Source organism: Rousettus aegyptiacus, unplaced genomic scaffold (assembly GCF_014176215.1).
Source record: "Rousettus aegyptiacus isolate mRouAeg1 unplaced genomic scaffold, mRouAeg1.p scaffold_m13_p_5, whole genome shotgun sequence".
Classification (NCBI taxonomy): Eukaryota; Metazoa; Chordata; class Mammalia; order Chiroptera; family Pteropodidae; genus Rousettus; species Rousettus aegyptiacus.
In genome coordinates this window covers 25,794,303-25,810,264 of record NW_023416308.1, presented here as the reverse complement: position 1 = coordinate 25,810,264, position 15,962 = coordinate 25,794,303, and the positions used below count along the sequence as shown (strand labels likewise).

At 54.0% G+C, this 15,962-nt stretch overlaps 1 protein-coding gene across 3 annotated transcripts in view; it reads left to right on the top strand.

Annotated features, from left to right (window-relative positions):
- Positions 1–15,962, top strand: part of KIRREL3 (kirre like nephrin family adhesion molecule 3) — a 521,313-nt gene that overhangs the window by 485,928 nt on the left and 19,423 nt on the right. For all 3 annotated transcript variants that reach the window (XM_016139130.2, XM_016139131.2, XM_036221929.1), the window contains 4 exons: positions 2,684–2,834; positions 9,064–9,169; positions 14,100–14,248; positions 15,308–15,435. In XM_016139130.2, coding sequence (XP_015994616.1) covers positions 2,684–2,834; positions 9,064–9,169; positions 14,100–14,248; positions 15,308–15,435 — 534 coding nt within the window. The remainder of the gene's footprint in view (positions 1–2,683; positions 2,835–9,063; positions 9,170–14,099; positions 14,249–15,307; positions 15,436–15,962) is intronic.

The following is a 15,962-nucleotide window of genomic DNA, read 5'->3' as shown; positions in this document are numbered from 1 at the left end:
ATTAGGTGGAACAAACAACTTGAACCAGAATTTTTATTTCCCAGAAAAAGCACACGCCCGGACACAGTAAATATGTCATTAATCATCATTCTGAGGCAGAGGAGCACCCTGGGTTCTTGGGGGAGGGAAGCAGTCCGGGGGCCTAATTAGGATCCCAAGCCGCCTGGCTCCCCTCCCAGATGCATGCGGCCAGCCCTCCACCGCCAAGAGCCAAGAGCTGATCCGCGGAGGGGCTGCAGACTGAGTCAATCTTATATAAATGCCCCCTGTTAGCAAAACAGAAAAATAAAGGCGGTGCGGGGGGGGGGGCAGGAGGCGTGTGGAATAGTTTGGACCTCCCTCCCCACCTCCCCCGTTGCACCTTACTCGGGACTTATTTTCATCCAGGAAATTGTTCTTATTATCGCTTGGCTATTTATAGACACAGGAGGTCTGCTGCAGAGCCGAGAGCCAGCGTGCGGCTGTGGTGCGGCTGCAGCGCCCTCCGCTGGGGCTTGGCTGGGAGCTAAACCACACCCCGACCCCGATGTGGGTCCCTACACAGGCCTCTAGTCAGCGCTCTGGCCCTGAGGCTGATCCCCACCGAATGCCTGGACTGCCCCCATGACTGGCTGGGACTGACCACATCCCTCGCCCCCACCTTCTCTCAGAGGACGCCTCTGCCGAGGTAGTTTTCAAACATCCAGGAGAAACAGTCCGGTTGACCGCTCCCTGGGTCTCTCTGGCATTTCAGACTCTGGCTTTGTCTGCAGGATGCGCTGATCTAGACAGAGGCTCCCGTCATGTTCTAGTGCTGGAGGTCACCCACACTGACCCGTGGACCCAGAGAGCGGTCCCACGCGATGCCACTAACTAGCTGAGTGAACTTGGAGGCTACAAAATGGCTCTAACCCTTCCCACCTTTAAGTGGAAGATCACACTAACCACCTTCCAGCTCTCAGGGAGCTGTGGTGGGAAGGTCATGGCTCAGGGGTTATCGTTCTCAAGTACAGATCCCAGCCCTGCCCAGCAAGTTCCTGACTCACTTTGAATTCAGTTTTCTCTTCTGCTAAATAGAGATAATGTTCCCTTCCTTCCAGGGTCTGATGAGATTAGAGACAATGCAATTGGTATTTTAAGGAAGGTTTTGAGGAAGTAAAGTCTGTTGATCTATTCCGTGGTTCTAATCACAGCAGAATAAGACTTCACCTGGCACCCCTTCTCTGTAGGGAGTTAAGTTCCTTCCGGGATCAGAGGTCTCTGAGAACTAAACGGTCCCGCCTTGAGAGTGGCCCTCCTGCCCGACACGCCTCCAGTCACACACCCACCTTAGCGGGTCACCAGTGAGCTCAGCATGCAGGGCGCCAAACTGATGGGAAGGGAACCGAAAAGGGGTACAAGGGAAGGAAGGCGGTGCAGCAAGGAAGGGGAAGCTAGCTGCAAAATGGCTTCATGGTCCTGTGGAAATAGAGAAGACAAGAGATCAAAAGCCTTAGGATTTGTGCGAGTCGCCTAGAGCTGTCCGAACAGCCACAGCTGGTGCTTAAAACAACTGCAATAAACAAACAAACAAACAAACAAATAAAACAACCAAAAACAAACAAACAAAAAAAACTCTGAAATTTATTGTTTTACAGTTGTGGAGGCCAGAATTCCACATGGAGGTGCTGAGAGGCCCATGCCCCGCGCCCCCCCCCCCCCGAAAAGGCTCCAGGCAGAACACTCCTTTGCCTCTCCCAGCTCCTGGCCCCTGCAGGCTTTCCTTGGCTTGTGGCGACATCACTCCAATCTCTGCCTCCTCCTTCTCATGGTCTTCTCCCTGTGTTTCTGTGTCTCCTCTCTTCTAAGGACACCGGTCATTGCATTTAGGGCCCACTCTAAATCCAGAATGCTCTCCTCTCTAGATACTCAACTGATTACCGATTACTTAGCTAATCTGTGAAGACCCTATTTTAAAATAAGGTCACATTCTGATGTTCGGGGTGGACATGAATTTTGGGGGACACTCTTCAACCCTCTACAGAACCCTCTTACTTACTTTACCTCCAACCCGAAGTGTAAGTTTGGTCAAGCTCCATGGCCTCTCTTGACCTCACCTGTTTCTCACCTGTCACATGGAAGATAAGGGCATCTGTCTGCCTATAACTTGGTCAGGGCTCTAATGAAGTCAGGAAGTGAAATTATTTTAAAAATTGAAAGGGTTTATATAGATAAAGTAATAAAATGGTTAGTGGGCATTTATCGTGCCCACCCCCTAGCCCAGCCCTGCCCTTATTCCCATGCCTCGCACTGCACCCCCTTCTGCACACTGCATCACTGGCTCTGGGGCCACAGCACTGCCTGTCGCACACATCTCAGGGCTTCCTGCAGGCCCAGAGGCTCCCTAGACACCAAAGGCAGAGAAATGGGGGTTTCTACATAGGACTCATAGCCTGGTTTCCATTGGACCCAGCCTGGTTTCCTTTACGATTTAAGGTCTGCAAGTCTTGGCTGAATTTGGTGCATGATGGGAAACTTTCCAGTTCTTCTTTCCTTCTGCAGCCCAGCACTCAGTTGGGCTGGTAGCTGAGGGTAGCCCCAGCTCTGTTCAGAGATAGGTGCCCTAGGGTCCTGAGCTGCCCTGCATCCATGCAGAGGGCTCCTTCCACCTGTAGCCATCACTCCAGACAAATGACATGGGGCCTTCTCTCCCTATCCACCCCAGACCCTGCTTCGTGATGGCAAGCGTGAGAGCATCGTGAGTACCCTCTTCATCTCCCCCGGAGACGTGGAGAACGGGCAGAGTATCGTGTGCCGAGCCACCAACAAAGCCATCCCTGGAGGGAAGGAGACGTCAGTCACCATCGACATCCAGCGTGAGTACCGACCAGGCCTGGGCCAGGGAGGGAAACACCTGCACCCCTGCCTGTAGCACGGTCTGGGGAAGGGACAGGGCCTGGACGCTCAACTCACCGGAGTCCCACCCCAGCACCTGAAGGCAGGAACTGAGACAGCTCCATGGACTGGCTAGTTTGTATTTGTGGACACCCAAAGGACCAGCTCGTCCTTATTGTCACGTGAAGTAAAAAACATCTTAAGTGGGGGTCCTTGGCAAATGGCACGCTTTAAGCCACATTTCCACACCTGTATAAGGTAGGAGTTCCACATCAATAATTATCCTAGTCAGCCTCTGGCCCTGCTGGCCTTGCCAGGTGGCCCCACACCATCCCTTGGAGGCGAAGCCAGAGCAGAGATGCTGGGATGCTGGGAGCTGAAGGGGCTCGGGGTCCCAGACTTGGTGAGTAGCGCCATGCCCTCTAAAGCCATGGTCCCCAAACTTTATGGCATCAGGGACTGGTGCTGCTATGAAAATCTAATGCCTGATGATCTGAGGTGGAGCTGAGGCAGTGATGCTAGTGCCGGGGAGCGGCTGCAAATAGAGATGAAACTTCGCTAGCTCGCTGCTCACCTCCTGCTATGCATGCAGCCTGGTACCTAACAGGCCACAGAGCAGTATCATTCCATGGCCCAGGGGTTGGGGACCTCTGCTCTTAGAGGATCCATAGGAGCCCTCTCAAGGAGAAAAGAGGAAGAAGTCAGTCAGCCCGTACTTCGCATCTGTTATATCATTTAATCTGCACAACAACCATTTAGAGTAGTTATGAAGGTGGCCCCTATCTGGGGAAACCAAGGCCCCCAAGGCTGATTAGCTTGCCCAAGGCCATATAGGTTTCAAATATAGGCAGCCTGGCTTGGCAGAGCCCACACTGGTAGCCCCTTTTCTGCACTTTCACACAGTGAGCCCTCAGCAAGTGTCAGGTATTAAGAACAACAACGTTTTGAAGCTCCACGAGCACCATGTTCCAAAAGTCACCTAAAGGAGACTCCCAAAGCACCTGGCAGTCCCAGAAAGCGCAGACGGGCCCAGCAAGGTGCTCTAGCGGTCTTACTCTCAGCACTAGACCAGTTTAAGTTCGAACTTTCAGCACTCAAAAATCAACTTTCCTTCTTTTAAACCTCACTCTCTGCCAGGGAGCATGATGCCACCGCGTGCTGGTGGCTGCTTTGGTCGTAGGCTCTGAGTGACAAAACTAGAGCTGCAGGCTGATGTTCATTTCCTCCTTATCATTTTATTTATTTTAAATCATATTCATTAAGAAATACTTCCCAACAGCCCGGGCTCATCTAAGGCTTCTGGATTCTGCCAGAGACCTGTGTCCTCGAGCTCGTTGAGCCACTCTTGGGATCCTAAGAGAAGACGTTCCCACTCGGTGTCTGAAGTCCTGGTAGACACCATTTACATTCCAGAGAGCAGAAGAAATGGTTGTAGCCTCAGATGGGCTCACCGTACATACCAGACACAGCAGCTGAGCTCTTAGAGAAGCTTTGTTGTCGCTGTCTTCACCAGCTATTAGCCCCTCTCTCCCCAATCCACACCAGGTGGAGGATGCTTCTTGCATTCCTTATTCAGTGAGAGCCGAGAACAGCAGACCTCTTGCCAGGCCTAGGACCAGGGTGATGGGAAGGAGGTGTTCACTCCAAGGCTCATGTAAATTCAGAGTCCCCCTCAGAGGGACGCCTCCCTCCCCCTCCCCCGGCCCTAGTCTAGGCCCTGCTTCTCACACCCACTATCTCTTTCATGCAGCAACTGTGGCATAGGGCAGTAGGCCCAGCTACGGAGAGGAAATGGGGTACCGTGGGCATCAGGTAGTCCAGCGCCTCCTAGAAAGGCTCATGAGCTGTGAGGGCCTGAGCGTTTCGCTTCAGGCTAGGAACTCCAGCTCCTTGTCCAGTTGGACGAAATGATGTCCAAGGTCCCTTCTGGCCCGAAGATTGACCAGGAATCAGAGCCCTCTCCAGGCACAAGCCAAATCTAGGAGGAATGAAGATGGAAGGCACAAGACATCCAAGCCTCCTACTGCCCAGCCACAAGCTATGGCCACTGAGCAGCCCCTCCCTCTTTCCCCCACCACCCTCCAACTTAGTCAGGAGGCTTGTGCCAGCTACAAGTCCTGCACAAAAGAAGTCACCTGGTTAGCACCCACAGCAGAGACCTGGGCCCTGGCTGGAGAGACCAGTGCTTCTGCTCAAGGCCGTTACCCACCGCACCAGGAGAACCTCTCCTGTCGACAAGAAAGTCATCATCATGCAGCAGCCCATCAACTATTAAAAGACGTTGCTCTAAATGCACGCTAATGAGATGATCAGTTTACCAGGGCACAGATGACAGTGTGCGTTGGAGGAGGATACCAGCTTTGTCAGCTCTCTGGGTCCTTTCTGGCTTTCTTTCCAAGGCCGTCTCAGCCACATAAGGAAGGAAGTGTCGGGAATGAGGTCAGAGTGAGACTGAGGACCCAGGTGCCTGGTTTCCTAGATCTGCCCTATGCGAGGCAGTGCAGAGTCACAGTTAAGGCCACAGCATTCTTCCTGGTTTGAATTCTGCTACAGTTAACCTGGTTATTTAACTTCTTTGTGCCTCAGTTTCCTCATCTGTACTTGGAGGCAACAATACTATAGGGTTGCTGTGAGGATTAAATTAAATCATTCGGGCGACATCCCTGGCACAGTGCTGGGCACGTGGTGAGCACTCTGCACCTGTTAACTGTTGTTACCATGCACAGTCATGGGTGTGTAGCTGCCCCTCCCAAGTGCCCCCCACGGCCCCGACAGGGTCAGGTCTCCATCCATTTGTCCCCTCCCAAAGGTATTTGCATGTGCATGTACATGTGCGAGCCAAACTAAAGCACGGGCTCTTTCCACCCACTCCCTTCCCCTCCTTTCTCCTCCATTTATTCATTTGGTTCATTCAATAAGTATCCAGCTGTTTACTGTGGACACCATGGGCTGGATCAGAGCTGCCTTTGCAAACCTGCTCATTTTCTCAGTCAACCAGGAAGCATCACACTCAGCAAAAGCACATTTGTTGTTTGTTTCCCTTGGTCTTTGAATGTTACCCAACGGAAGACAAAACCCCCAGATTGAGTAATGGGAGAGAAAGTTTAACACCCCCAAATTCTTGCTACATCTGGACTCTGCATCCAGCTGCCAAGTCGCAAATGGATGTGCTATAAAATCACTGAGTCATGGAATTTCTTTTTTCCCACCCCCTCCTCCACATAATACTTTCCCTGAACACACACACGCGCACACGCACACACACAGGTTGCTGATGGAAACACTAGCAGACTCTCAGCTGTAACATCTGTTCGATGTGATCTTGGTTCCACCAGCTACATCAAAGCTGCCCTCTGCAAGTTATGCAGCCGACATCACAAGTGGGATTAAAATCATGTTTAATAGTTGGATATGACATAAACTATTTATGCCTCTGGAGCCTGGTAGACTCCTGAAAATTCATATCCTGCACATCCAGAGGAGAGGGGTAGAGAAAAGGACACGGGCACCTGTGGGCCAGGGGTGGAGGTGCAGGTGAAAGTGGAGAGTGTGCATGCTTCCTTGGGGCCCGTTCTCCTGAGGTCCTGCAGGAAAAGCTGGGTACTGAGAATATGTGCAAAGAGGTGGGGGAGCTGCAGGAGAGCTACTTCCACACGATAAACTGAGAGTGAGGTATGTGATGGAGGAGAGGCTCAGGCAGCAAGAGGGTTTCCCAATAGGTGTGTATTCCACCTCCTTGCTCCCCAAGACCTCATCATTTGACAAAGGACACTCGGGTAAGGATGGGCCTCCTGGAACTGCCCCCCAAGTTCTATGTTGGGTTTCTAGATTCTGTCAAACTGGCACCATCACCTCCTTAAATAGGAGTCGGATGGAGGAGCTCCACTTCACCTCCTGGTATTGATTTCATAATGTGAGGAGAGTGAGCCAACCACTCGTCTGGATCCGGATGGCACGTACCAGACACCTATGCCTGAGGACATGCTTCTGCAACCTTCAGTGAGATGCAAACTCCTCCCTGGGTCTCCATGTCTCTGCAGGTGGCGCCATCAGAGCCCCAGGGTTCCACTGATGCCCAGCTTACCTGATTAGTCTGGCCCTGGAAGCTGGTGGCCCTTGGCTAGGAGTGGCTGCAAGCTTCTGGGGGTCGCAGCTCTCCTGGAAGTTGGGAAGAGAGTCCTCATGGCTAGACTTTGCCACACACATCTTTGTGATCATGTGAACTACGCTTTAAAAACTAAGATTGAGATCACCAAAACATCTATCACTTCCTTGGCAATTCACCGGGAAAACACAGGCAGGCTGACTGCTCCAGGAGCAGATGCTCCCAGGACTGTGCTCCCCATCAGGAACTGGGGGATAATGTAGGAGCGCAGACTCCAGCACAGTCAGCCACCGGCTTCAGGAGCCCTTGTCTTAACAAGCTGTCTGCAGAAACCACCGCAGGCCCCGTGGGCCATCTCCCAGGCCCCAGGCCCTGGGCCCAGCACTGGGCAGGGAGATCTGGCCTAGCTTGAGCACCAGCAGGCCAAAGAGGAGCCAAGTGGTCAAATGACCCCAAATCTGTGGTAGGCTAGGCTCAGTCTGCGGCTGGAGGCCTCCACATGTGACTCTCAGAGGGGCTCCAGACTCCACTTGTCATTCAAGCAGGAGCAGAGCCAGGCAGTCTGGAGTCCTGCTCCGCTCCTGGGCCCCTTCATGTGCGCCCAGAGGGGGCAGCATTTTTTCTCAATGGTCTCTAAGAAACTGGTTTCTTTATTTCTTTTTCAAAAATGGGCTGTACCCCTAGAAAGTCCTCAAGACCTTTCCTTAATTTGCTCTGCTTATTGGTGAGGACTGGCCAGAAGAGACTGCCCAGGGCCCATCCCAGGCCACAGGGACCATGCTGCCCTCTTAACTCACCTAGAGTTGGACTCCAGCTAGATCTCCATGCCATGACAGGAAGGGATGGGCACTGGCTGTCATCACCCCTCCCTGGAGTGTGAACAACCTGCGTGCCGAGGCTTAGGAGCCAGTGCATGCCCAGGAGCACAGGTGACACTGGCATTTGGAGAACGTTCCAAGCCAGCTTTCCTGAGCTCAGGAGGGCCAGCTGCCTCAAAGCCATTCTCTGGACTGAATGTCCACCTCTCTGTCTCCCTGCTGTGGATCCCCCCCATCTCTACTTCCATCTTTCTCTCTCTCAGTGTCTCTCCCTGTCTCTTTTCTCTATTCCTCGTTATTTTGTTTGGTCTCCTCCCCCAATTGCCTGTCATTTTCTGTTTCTGTCTGCTTGGTCTCCCTTGGTCTTTTTGCTTTTAGTCTGAAGCCTTTGCCTAATTATGTGTCTCTGTGTATGTCAGTCTCTCTGTGTGTCTCTCTCAGTCTCTCTGCTTCTCAGTGTTTCTCTGGTCCTTTTCCTTATTCTTCCTCTGCACTTCGCAATATCTCTGTCTCTCTGTCTCTCCATGCCTCTCTGTCTCTGTCTGTCTCTGTCTCTCTGTCTCAGTCATCTCCAGGTCACTCTCCTGCCTCCCATCCTTTCTGTGCAGATCTCTTTCCCTGTCTCCCTGTCTCTCCCCCTCTCTGCATTCCCTGTCTCCTCCACCGCCCACCATTTAGCACTTTAGAGCTTCTCATCATGTTGAAGGAGAAAGACGAGCCCGGCCCAGGGAGCTGAGGGCTGGGTTACACCAGTCAGGATGCAGCAGAGATGATTAGGCTGATGAAAGGGTGTAAATGCCACTTTCAAGTTAACGGAGACACCGGAACCTTTACACAGAGAGATATGAAACATTTCAAAGACAGACAGTTTGTATTTAAATGGGACTTAATGTCCACACTTCCCCTCATGCTTCCTGAACCTCCTCTTCCCCCTCTCCTTTCTGAAGTGTTTTGCACGATCCCGGGGGCCAGGCAGCCATACTTTCTGGCTGGCTGTTCATTTAAACGCCAGGCCTTGAATCCACAGAGGGAGCCCTGACCCCACCACCAGGACTGCCTGAAGCAAGCACCTCCAGGGAGTCGGGGCACCCTCACTGAGGCCCCCAACTTTCTGGGGACCACTGGAGTGGTGGCTGCTCTGACGGTCCCTAGGACCATGGATGGTGGAACCTCTGGCCTTTACTGTCTGTGTCACTCAGGGGGTCTTTTTGGGTCTTCCTACTTCATTCTTCCCCAAAACCATGAACACAGCTCCCTAGTCTGCAAGGGACTCTCTTCTCTCTGCAGACCCCCCACTTGTCAACCTGTCAGTGGAACCACAGCCAGTGCTAGAAGACAATGTCGTCACATTCCACTGCTCTGCAAAGGCCAACCCAGCTGTCACCCAGTACAGGTAAGAGCCACTGCTGAGGAGGCACAGCCCAGTCACTGGCCCTCCGCACCCCTTCCTGTCACGTGAGCTGTCATGTGTGGTCCTGGGCATCCAGCACATGTGCAGTTCGCTGTGGGTGCCCAGTATCTTCCTCCATTCTCCACCATCCCCATCCACCTTAGCCAGGTGAGGACTCCTTTTCCCCGCCTCCTCCCCTCCTCCCTGGCCAGGTGGAATCCCTCTCCTTCCTGCACACGCATACTCCCATTCCACTGGCAACAGTAGGTATCTGCCCTTCTGTCTGAATAGCTTGTTGGTCCCTTGTTTCTGAAAAGATTGAGGCGCAGGAAAACAAGTTAAAACAACCAGGAGAACCAGTGAGATCAGCATCTGGATTCTGGTCTTATGTCACCGAACTGTTTGCCTGGGTAGAATGGGATTCCTGGGACCATTCCTGGGCCCTGTCCAGTGGACACCTGAGACCATTCACTGCTACAGCCCCTGTGCTTTCTCACAACACAGATAAAACTATCGCTATTTCTTACATGCTTGTCTTTCCCTGTTGACTGAGCTTCTTAAAGGCAAGAACTGCGATTTGAGTCACTGATGACTCTCAGCATGGAGCACAGCGTGTGGCACGAATGGTTGGTTCTCCACAACGCAGGCTGACTAACTGGACAAACGCTCAGAGCGGCTCCTCCGGGCACCTTCCTGCCTGTTCAGCATCACCGCACGAGATTTCCAGAGATGAGTGAGCTCAGGCGCTCGAGGGCAGACTCAGTCCTCACCTCCTAGGAGATCTTGCCACGGCCCTAACTCTACCCCGTCCCTTCCCACCAGCTCAAACCTGATGGAGGAGCCCAGAGAGTCACTTCCGCCATCGAGATGGGTTATCAAACGGCAGCATCAGCCAGTGCCAGGGATGTGAATAGTCCCAGAGGAGGAAATAAGCCAGCCAGTAGGAGGTGGAGGACAGGGAAGACAGAAGCGGTTCAGCCCCAGTGGCCGAATGAGACGCAGCGGGACCAAAGAGGCAGCCAGAGGTTCAGGCTGGACATAAGGCGCCACCTCCTGCAGTGCAGATAATGAAACAACACGGGACCAGAAACCAGGACAGGCAGAGTCTTTATCCTTAAGGCTATTTTAAAGTAGGATGAAAACCTGTCCTGTCCAATTTAGCTGTTCACTGGGCGGGGGGCTCCCTGGGGTCATGCAGCTCGGGAGGTCTGGGGGCACGTCTGGTTTTGCTGGGACCTGGCATCTGTCTGGAAGTGACTAAAGATGCAGAAGGAAGCATCCAGAGAGACCTTTTCTCTGGGCTTCCACCCTGCAGCTTCCAAGCCCCTCTCCTCTTAACAAGGCCGGCTTCTCTCTGCTGTCTGCCCTCTGCTCACGATCCCTAAACACCAGGGGCATCATGCCCAGAAATTACCCCTAATGCCAAGTTTCGCCAGTGGCCCTTCATGCCCACTGGGGCAGACACAGCCCACAGTGGCCTTCATAGTGACCCAGGAGTGCCTACTGAACCCCGGAGGCAAGAACAGACAACTTCCACCTTCCATTTCTCCGCACTGCCAGGCTCCAGGTCACCCGAGGACCTAGTTATAGGAAGCTAGGCGGAAGGCAGGGCCATGCTCCAGGACCGAGTCACGTCCCCCACTCCACACCTGCCCTTCAACCAGCACAGGGTATGCAAAGAGCCAAGAAATGGCTGCTGGGCCTAAGTCCCAGGGTCATCCCCCTCAAAGAGCAGAACCCCAGGGATGATGATGGTAATAAGGTGTAAGTGTACATATGGAAAGAGCATCAGGAAGCAGATGTGGCAAGATAATACCAACTAATGAGTCTAGTGAAGGGAAGAGGGCAGTTAATTGCTTATTCTTGCAACTTTCATATAATTTCAGTTAGTTTTTTTTTTTTTTTTTTTTAACTAGAAAGTTAAAAATGAACAAGCAAGCAAACAAGCAGAGACCATGCAGGTTTACCTTGTCTGCATCCAGCTCGGCAGCTGACAGTCACAGGTTAGCCCCTCACACAGAGGAGGAACTGTGAGTGGGGCTCCCAGCAGGCGGGCTCTGGTCCTTACTTGTCACCTTCCCTGTGGCCTTCTGATTAGCCAACGGCCTTGAGAATGCGTCAGAGCAGATCCAGCTCTCTCCAGGATTCCTGAGGCTTTGGGGGAGCCTTCTGGCCACAGGAAAATGCAGGGGTGGAGGAGCCATAGAAGGGGTATGCAGGGGCACCTGCACCCACCCACACCCTCTCAGCCCCTTCGCTTCAGTGAGGCCTCGCCCAGCAGGTTGTTCTGGCTGCCTTGTATTGGGATCCAAGAGGAAAGCCTTAAGCAAATCTCTGCACGTACGCACATTGATTTTTCCCAACTGACTTTGACAAGATTACAGGGATCTTTGTGTCTTTACTGCCATTCCTCTCCATTGCTTCCTCCCTGTTTTACATAAGAGTCTGTGGTCTCAGAAATTAGAGACATGCCCTCCTCAGCCCCAGCACCCAAAGATGGGGTATGGGTGGGCATGGGAACACATCCAGCCAGGCCCAGTGTCACTTTGGCCGCCTCTCGGGACCAGGAGCCTGGGCAAGAGCAGGCCCCGGCACAACACGAAGCGCATCTCCCCGCCTGCTTGGTGGAAGAGTAAGGGGTCAGGAGGGGCGAGAAGCGGGAGGAAGCTGAGCCAAAGAACCGAGAGAAGAGAGAAGAGCCACGGGCGGGACGGGTGGGGGTCCTCGCCCTCTGGTTCACCCTTGATCCTGTGGCCAGCTGCTTGAATGAATCATCTGAAGTTCTGGAAGGGACCCCCACAAGAGGAATTTTTTATGTTTTTGTTTTTGATTTTGTTTTGGGCAGAGGATGGGGAAGATGAAGATTTGGCTAAGTGACAAGGGAGTAGGAGACTCTCGAGGTGTCCCCAAAAGGCTCAAACCCCCACAGCCGGCTCCGGCCGTGACCCCAGGAGAAAATAGTCGAAGTATTTTTCCTGCTCCCTCCTCTGCCTCTAAGATGGAGACAGACCTAGAGAGCTAAGTGCAGCAGTTACACAGACGGCCAGGCTCAGACAGCACAGCTCTGTTGGAGACAAGAAAGCTTAGTCCCCCAGCTGTCCCGCTGGGTTCCAGGCCTGTGGGAGCTGCGACAGTTCTCCTGAGCTCCTCAGAGCCCAACGGGTACAACTTCAACCATCTACAACTTACACGGTGAAGGAGCCCAGAAGGGTGGGAGAAAGCCCTCTCTTCCCCAGCCCCAGCATCTGCTCCGTCAGCAGCCAGGAGCAGAGCAGGAGGGGCTAGCCCTGCCCTCCCCCTGTCCAGCCAGCCGCCTGGCATCCCACCCCTTGACCCCCTCTCTTCAGCGGTGTAGAAGGAGTAGGGGTTGCACACCGATCTCCAACCGTGTGTCTGGAACGGAATTCATCTGCCTCAGGCAGGGGCCGTGCCTATTAAGTCTGGTCATTAAATTAAAGTTAGAAATTGAAGTGATTCATGAATAACTCATAATGCTTTGTTGGGAAGCTCCTTAAGCTCTCAGGGAGCATGGTTTGCTCTGTTGTTAAACTATAATTGTTATTATTAATCGTGTTCTTAATAATTACCCGATATTAATTCACAATAATAACCACATGGTGCCAGCCTGGGAGCTCGGAGTGATGCCGAGAGATGGCCGTCCATCAGGGCTGGACGGGCGGACGAGGCAGGAAACTGATGCAGGACAGGGCAGAAGGTGGGCCTCCTTGGTACCAGGAAAGGCTCCAGGTGTGAGAGAAAGTAGGGGTGAAGGCAGGGCCAGCAGGAAAGCTGTGGTTACAAGAAGCCATAGTCACAGGGCAATCATTGTGGGGGCCGAGGAACCTCTCCAGTGCTGGTAAAGATATATGCCCTGAAATAAGCTTGAACTGTAGGAGAAGGCTGGCAGGAAGTTTTGTGATGTAAAAAAGTGAGTGTTGTCTACCATGGAATTAAACCAGGGGAAGCTATGAACTCTCTCCTTGGGCACCTGTAAGGAAAGCCCTCAATGCACAATGCACGCACGCACACGCACACACGCACACACGCACACACACAGCCCTGGGCCTGCAACACTACCCCACAGGAAGCAGGCAGTGATCACCATCCCAGGGCCAGGACAAAGACAGGCTCGAGGCTTTTCTGTCTTTCCCCTCTGTTGGCACTGATGGCTCCATGGGCCAATCAGCACAGCCTTCATCCTGCCTCCCTGACCAAATCAGAAGACTCTGAGGAGCAAAGCCACGGTGGGAGGGCAAAAACTGGGTGGAAAAAAGAGCGAGTGTCATCCCTAGGGGTGAGGGGGTGAAAGGGCTTTGGGGGAAAGAGAGGGCATGTCAGGGGACCTACCCTGAAGACAGGAGTCAGGGCATGAGAGCTAAGAGTCGGGACCCCTGGCTAACACTTCCACCAACTTCTCGCCTTGTCTGGAGATCAAGCTTCCTGGAGCCTCATTTCTCTGCATGATGGGTATGCATGTGCATGTGTGTGTGCAGTGTGCATGTGTGCATGGCCTCTGAGGTCATGGACTTGGCTTCCTTCTTTTCCAGCGTGGCCCAGGACGGGCTCCCTGACAGAGCTCAGAGCAGAGTAGCCAAGCTATCTGGGGACCGACAGTTGGGTTATTCATCGCCTAGCCAGCCAGATGGGCTGAGCGACTGAATAGTCAACCCACCTCCCTCCAGAATAACCCACTTGTTCAGTGCCACTGACCGCCTGGTGACCCTCAGACTGAAGCCCACTGCCTCCACCACTAGCTGCTCCCCAGTTCCGGAAGTGACCCCCCTGTGGAGATTCCCCCTGAGGGACCCTGACCCAGGCTGGACTTGTTTTCCTGTGGGATGGGTGCGTCCAGCTCCCAAAGAGAAGATCCCCCTGGAGGAAGGCACTCCCTTGCCGTCCAAGGTCACAACAGCCCGTGGGGCCTGTGTTGCAGGTGGGCCAAGCGGGGCCAGATCATCAAGGAAGCATCCGGAGAAGTGTATCGGACAACCGTGGACTACACATACTTCTCAGAGCCTGTGTCCTGCGAGGTGACCAACGCCCTGGGCAGCACCAACATCAGCCGCACAGTTGACGTCTATTGTGAGTGCTGCCACCTGGGGACTCCCCCAGGGCAGTGAGTACGATGAGTCTCTGCTCAGGGCCGGGGGAACCGGTGCGGGACCCACCGCACACCACATAACAATGCTTCACCAGCTCACGAGGCAAAGAGCCTCCTTGTGCGCTGACCCTCATGACAGCACGGGGAGGCAGGAACTGTTCCCCAGACGAGGGGTCAGAGGCTCAAGGTCACACAGTGAGGACGCGGCACAACAAGAACTGAGCCCAGGCTCTGAGCAAATCCAGTACTGCCTGTCCACTCAGCCCACTGCCTCCCATTTGGGGCTCACAGACGTCCCCCTCCTCCCTGGTGGCCTGGCAGAGACCTCCCCACCCCCTCCCCCCACCGCCAGCTCTACACCAAGAGACGAAGTCAGGCTCCTGACCCCAGATTTCACACTCTTCTGCTCCCTGGAAGCAGCCCTCTGCACTCTCTCCATCACTGTGCCTGAAAGTCCATCATCACGCTCACTCTGGGGACAGGACCTGGGCTGCAGGAGGCTCGGGTTACTGGCTGAGCATGCGGGAGGAAGGCAGAGAGGAGCCTCCATTAACCTCACCAATACTTAGCAGGGGCGTGGGAAACAGGTGGGGCTGAAAAAGAGGCTGGATGGGGCTGGAGTAGAGGATAAGCTGAGAGCAGGGCCGGGAACACGGGGGAGCCACCTGGCCTCCTCTGCTCCATGCACTGGAGCCACCAGGATGGGCCTGGGAGGCTCAGGGAGTGGCCGGAGGAGCAAGACCACTCTGCCCACACACTGGGGTGGGGGATTCCTCAGGACAGAAGGAAGGGGGCTGGGAGAGCCCTGAGGCCATGTCCAGGCACAAACGGGGCCAGAGCGCCCTTTTCCTAGGGCCAGTGCTGCCTACTCTTGCGGTCCCAAGGAAGGCTGGGCTGGCGGAGAGGGGTCTCTTCCTCACTTCCTGACCCCAGGCCCAGAGGGGCAGAGGACTGAAATGTAAGGGAACAGGCTGGAGTGGTGGGGAAAGGACGGCAGCAAAGAGCGTCTCCTGAGCCCTCTCTTCTTCCTTCCATCACAGTCGGGCCCAGGATGACGACAGAGCCCCAGTCCCTGCTCGTGGATCTAGGCTCTGATGCCGTCTTCAGCTGTGCCTGGACCGGAAACCCATCCCTGACCATCGTGTGGATGAAGCGGGGCTCTGGTGTGGTGAGTCCGCAGCTCAGACCCCCCAGAGGCCTCTGGCAGGGGTCGAGGGGCCACGGGCCGAGAGAGGACAGCCTTCCAGGGCCCCTCTCACTCTTACATGGGGGCTGTCAGCCTCCAGTGAGCTGAAGGAAGGACTCCAGAAAGAGGAGAGGGAACCCCCGGTACCTACGTGCACCTCCTTGGCCCTCAACACATGCAGCCATTGCAGTGTTTCTGTCCTGAACCTGAGGAGAAAAGCAGGTGGTCGCCAAGACGCTGGGAGTAAAAGGTCACTAGGAGGGCTTTTCGACTTTCCCCCAAAATGAAGTGACCCTTTAGCTTTTGGATTAAGCTTTGCTCTCTTCCTTGTTCCTCTTTTGAAACATGTGTATTCTTTAGTGTGCATAAGAGTTTGTCTCAGGACCGTCGAGAGCCTTGGGCGAGAGGTGGGGGTAGGGGCAGGAGGAACCCAGCCTCGGTGTGGCCGGCTCCGCCAGGCACTGCACTACCCTGTGAGCTCACTGCCCCGACCGTGGGAAAAGGAGAAC